General features: G+C 40.7%; 1 protein-coding gene across 1 annotated transcript in view; it reads left to right on the plus strand.

Annotated features, from left to right (window-relative positions):
* LOC109479558 (nuclear receptor coactivator 2-like) overlaps window positions 1-5,502 on the plus strand; it is a 68,311-nt gene that overhangs the window by 41,732 nt on the left and 21,077 nt on the right. The window contains exons 5-8 of the mRNA XM_019781539.1: window positions 302-479; window positions 956-1,150; window positions 2,612-2,845; window positions 4,597-4,744. Coding sequence (XP_019637098.1) covers window positions 302-479; window positions 956-1,150; window positions 2,612-2,845; window positions 4,597-4,744 — 755 coding nt within the window. The remainder of the gene's footprint in view (window positions 1-301; window positions 480-955; window positions 1,151-2,611; window positions 2,846-4,596; window positions 4,745-5,502) is intronic.

Here is a 5,502-nt window from a genome sequence, read left to right on the forward strand (position 1 = left end):
CAAGACAATCCATCAAGGCCTTCTCAAGTTATCGTGTTGACAGACACACACACACACACACACACACACACACACACACATACACGAACGCCCCTGAAAACATAACCTTCTTGGCGAAGGTAATAAATGTCAGAAATGTGGAACAAATATGCTAAAAAGAAGATTTAGTAAAATGGCAATCACAATATGAAGATTTTTTTTCAGTTTAAGATATTTCACTTTTTGGTGCAAAACAATTGTTACATAATGCCCCTTTAACACACTACTAAATGGTGTCTGTCATTCTGATTCCTTTCTACAGGCGCTGAATGGCTTCCTGTTTGTGGTGAACAGCCAGGGCAAGTTGGAGTTCATCTCTAACAATGTGCAGAACTACCTGAGCTACACACATGATGAACTGATGGGCTCCAGTGTGTATAACATCATCCATGTGGGAGACCACACCCAGTTTGTCAACTGTCTACTCCCCATGTCACTCGGTAAGGCTTCATGTTCAAGGATTGTGTTTGCCTTCACGGAAGGGAAACATATTGTTTTCAGTCAGTTTTTGGCGATGCCTCAGGGGCGGAGGCATTTTTATCTTTTGAGGCACTGTTGCAGCAGTCATTATGGTGGCTTCAGGCTTTATTAATATAATATACAAATGCATTTGAGTAAGAATAAACATTATTGTATTTACCGAAGGAAAACGTATTGTTTTTGCTCTGTTTCCTCTTCTTCTTTACCAAACAAATAAGATCAATGACCTGAACCAGACGTATGTCACCATGGTAACTAGTGTTAGGTTACATCATGTTGTAATTTTATAGCAGGAGGGATTTAGACTCTAGTCTGACCATATGAATGTATTTGAGTAAAAATTGACGTAACAACTAGTATTGCAAGGTTTAAATAGTGCTATGTGTATTTTACAAATTTTTGCATTGTGAGAGTATTTTTTCCTTTCCTTCTTAAGGTAATGGCGTGGGTTGGGGAGCGGACGCCACGGGAAAGAAGTGTCGTTCGTTCCAGTGTCGCATGATGGTGAAGCTGGAACCAGAAGAAGACATGGAGAAACATCGCACACAGACGCCACAGTACAAGACCATGCAGTGCTCTGCTGTCTACCATCCACACCCCACTAAAGGGAAAACTGAGGACGGCAATGATGGTGAGTCTGAAGAAGTGTAGTTCATTTTAGTGTCGCATTGTTGTTCCAATTTCTTTGTGGGATACTGTGGCAAAATGGCAGAGCGCTCGACTCCGAACCAAGAGGTCCCGAGTTCAAATCCTGCAATGCTACCAATGTTGTGCCCTTGGAAAAGGCACTGAACACAAATTTCCTCACTTAACTCAGGTGAAAATGAGTATGTCTATTGTCTGTTTGTGTGTTTGTCTTTTGTGTTGGTCATGGCATAATAGTAAGTTGAAAAAGTGTGTTGTCACCATGTGATGTGAGAAATGTTTGGATAAAAAAAGTCTACCAGGATGGGATTGTGTGGCATAATGGGTCCTGGGTTCAAATCCACCACTATGGCCCTATGTTGTACCATTGAAAAAGGCACTTGACATGGTGGCAAGGTGGTTTAGTGGTTAGCGATGTTGACACAGATTCCAGTGGTTCTGGGTTCAAATCCCTGGGAGGGCTCTGTGTTGTGCCCTTGGGAGTGGTATGAATGCTATCCCAGCCTGTCCCAAGTACTGAAATGCTATCCCTGTCCCAAATAGTAGTACTGAAATGCTATCCCTGCCTAGTACTGAAATGCTATCCCTGTCCCTACTACTGAAATGCTATCCTTGTCCCTAGTACTGCAATGCTATCCCTGTCCCTAGTACTGAAATGCTATCCCTGTCCCTAGTACTGAAATGCTATCCCTGTACTAGTACTGAAATGCAATCCCTGCCTAGTACTGAAATGCTATCCCTGTCCCTAGTACTGAAATGCTATCCCTGTACTAGTACTGAAATGCTATCCCTGTCCCTAGTACTGAAATGCTATCCCTGTACTAGTACTGAAATGCAATCCCTGCCTAGTACTGAAATGCTATCCCTGTCCCTACTACTGAAATGCTATCTCTGTCCCAAGCACGGAAATGCCATAACTCCCTAGTACTGAAATGCTATCCCTGTCCCTAGCACTGAAATACTATCCCTGCCCCTAGCACTGAAATGCTATCCCTGTACCTAGTACTGAAATACTATCAGTCTCTAGCACTGAAATACTATCCCTATACCTAGTACTGAAATGCTATCCCTGTCCCTAGTACTGAAATACTATCAGTCTCTAGCACTGAAATACTATCCCTATACCTAGTACTGAAATGCTATCCCTGTCCCCAGTACTGAAATGCTATCCCTGTCTCTAGTACTGAAATGCTAGCCCTGCCTAGGACTGAAAAGCTATCCCTGTCCCAAGTACTGAAATACTATCCCTGTCCCTAGTACCGAAATACTATCCCTGCCTAGTACTGAAATGCTATCCCTGCATAGTATTGAAATGCTATCCCTGTCAGTAGTACTGAACTGATATCAGGAAAGAGACTTGTATGTTTTCTGAAAAGGTGATAAGTCAATCCATCCACAAATGTCAATGTCTTATGGCTATATGATAATCTGTGATATTCCTGTTTAGTTCCAGAAGCATGTCTGGTATGCATTGCCAGTAAAGTAGCGGAATCAACCGACGTAGAGGCAGTCATGCCGCTAGAACAGTTCTCCACGCGACAGGACATCAACGGTAAAATCCTCGCGGTGGACACCAGCGGGCTCAGCACGTCCGTACCGCACGGGGAAATCGTGCGGCGCTGTCTCACGGAGCTGTACAAGGACTGCGAAGCCTGGGTCATGTCCAAACACCACAAAGAAGGTGGGAACTACTTTCATTGTCTTTTTCTCAACCAGGGATTTTTGTCTTAAGTTCCTACACTGTCTTGGTGTATTGGGTAGTGACCATCACTGTTTCTAAAGCCCTTGGGCCACATCAATCTTCTAGAAGCCTGGATTTTTTTCTCTCATTTCAATTTTGTTTGACGTAACCATGGACATTCCCTTTATGATGACTGTCCTTGACAAAACATCATTTCGAGCCCTGAAGGCGCAACAAGAAAGTGTAGAAATCTTGACCTTCGGAAATGCTATTTCCTGCAATTTGAGGGGCAAATTTTGCTGTAGACTAAACTTAGTAGAATGAAATGTTTTTCCATAGTTGAATTTTGTCTGTCAAAGATGACGGATTGATTAAACTTTTTGTTCGTCATGAGAGGTAAAATTCTGTCAAATGAGGGAACGACGGATGCTGGCTAGAACACTGGGCCTGCGTATATAGTTGTTGTTTTCCAAAGACAATAACTGGATAGTGAGTGAATGAATGAGTCTTTAGATTATCTTAAAACAAGGAATAACCTTTATTTTATTTTAGTTTATGTGTGTATACGCACTCACCGGACAGATGGATCTGTATCAGGTATCAGAAAAGGTGTATTTTTGTTTTGTCTCAGACTAAAGCTTGCATGGATGACATGTTATGTAATATCTGTTTGCCATGCAGTTAGTCTGTGGTGGTGGCTTGGCCAAATGAAAGAGTCCTTGCTTATAGGAAAAAGAGACAATACTATTTTTTTTTCAATCTAAATGTTTTTTTTTTAGTTAAAAGTTATATTCCTGCTGATTTGGTGTAAAGAGCTGTGCTTGTCTCTGTTTCTAAAGCCCTTGGGCCACACAGTTGTTGTTTTTCAAAGACATAAGCCCTTGTCACACAATTTGGCTGATTTTCAGGAGCAGTCTGACCTCATTTAGGTCACTTCTGAAGTTTCTATATGAATCCAGTTGAAATTGAGTTAACTTTAAGTCAAATTTGAACCCTGAACACTGCTGACCTAGTCTCGAACACCAGCCAAACCTCCCGTCCACCCCAAATGCTTTTTTTAACATTTTGAAACCTTTGGCTGGTGCAGCCAAACTGTAGCCAACTAGGCCGAACACCAGCCAACCCCAGCGACCGTTGCTTCTGACCTGCTCCTATAGCTATAGAGACTAGTTAAACCTCTAATTTTGTGGCTGACATATATTCTGTACATAGCTTGCTGCATACATGTACATGTACAGTATATTCTGTACGTAAGTTGACTTAAGTTTTGTTTGATCTTAGCTGTAGTAGACCATACAAAAGTCCCTGTACTTTTGTTGAGTCAATGAAAAATTCTTTTATATTCATTGATGTGTGCATGACACTGGGGCTTGAGTCCTTTTATGGATATTAAGGATATCACATTATTACGTCACAGTTTGTTTACCTGTTTAAAGAACATTCTAGAACGGTCAGTTAAAGAATAAAGATCATTTCAAAGTTTTCAAAGTCAGGTATATTTGATTTTTGCTGCGTCTATACTTTTGTTGACACAGCATTACATGCTGTAAAGGGTGATTTAGTTGTGACATTAGACAAAAGTAGTACTGTATTAAAGGTGTTATATTAAGGCTAACGCTGCACAAACACACACCCCTGTACAATATAAACGTTGATTGACCGGCATTCATTGCGGTAAAAAAACTGTGACGTAATACTGCAATAGATCCATTGCTGTCATCTGCTTAACACGCCATCTTCTGTCCTTACAGTAATGGCGTGTGGCACGGCTACAAGTCAGATCTACAAGTTCCAGCTCCCGGGAGGTAACTGGGTCCACGCACAGACCAAGAGCAAGTTGTTCCGAAACCCTGAGACCAAGGAGCCACAGTACATCATGTCTATGTACTCTCTCATCAGGTGAACGTTTGTTTGTTTGTTTGTTTGTTTGTTTGTTTTATTAGGATCTCCAGTAGTGTTACATAAATTTCATACAATTCTTCCTGAAGTCCCCAAGGGTGATATGTAAATCATGGGGGTTCACCAGGCCTCCATCCAGGTGATTTGTAGTGAATCACCAACTTCCAATATTTCGAAGTTGGTGATTCACAAAATTTTTGTCAATATGATTAGAATACAGAGCATTTTATGTGGTCCAACAGCTATAAAATCTACACTGACAACAGACAATCAAAATTTGAGTCAAGTACATTGTTAACATCTACAATCCTTCAAGTTAGTGCACTGTACAAAAATTGTCACAATGCCATTCTACTTGGTTTTATGATCAAACAAATTGAATACTGACATTGATGAAGAAAAATATTATATAGTACAGTACCTATATTATATAGTAGATACAGTATATCCTTTTTAACAACTCAAGCAAATTTCTAAACAAAATTTGTCCACATTTTGAGGAAAGAAATTGACAGTTATTAACCCTTGTACTGCAGAGCCCATGGTTTGCACATACAGTACCATCTATATAGCGCCCTGTATATGTGATTGTACAATTTGGGGGTGTTTCTCTTGAAATGTATTCAACCGCAGCAAAACAAATGCAGAAGTATGCCAAAAAACAGTTACTCAAGCAACTGGATATGATTTTGAAAACGTCAGACGTTTCAGCTAGTATCCACTAGCTTTCGTCAGTGACTGAGAGACCAGAGGGGAAA

This window comes from Branchiostoma belcheri, unplaced genomic scaffold (genome assembly GCF_001625305.1).
Source record: "Branchiostoma belcheri isolate BF01 breed outbred unplaced genomic scaffold, Haploidv18h27 scaffold49, whole genome shotgun sequence".
NCBI classification, from domain to species: Eukaryota; Metazoa; Chordata; class Leptocardii; order Amphioxiformes; family Branchiostomatidae; genus Branchiostoma; species Branchiostoma belcheri.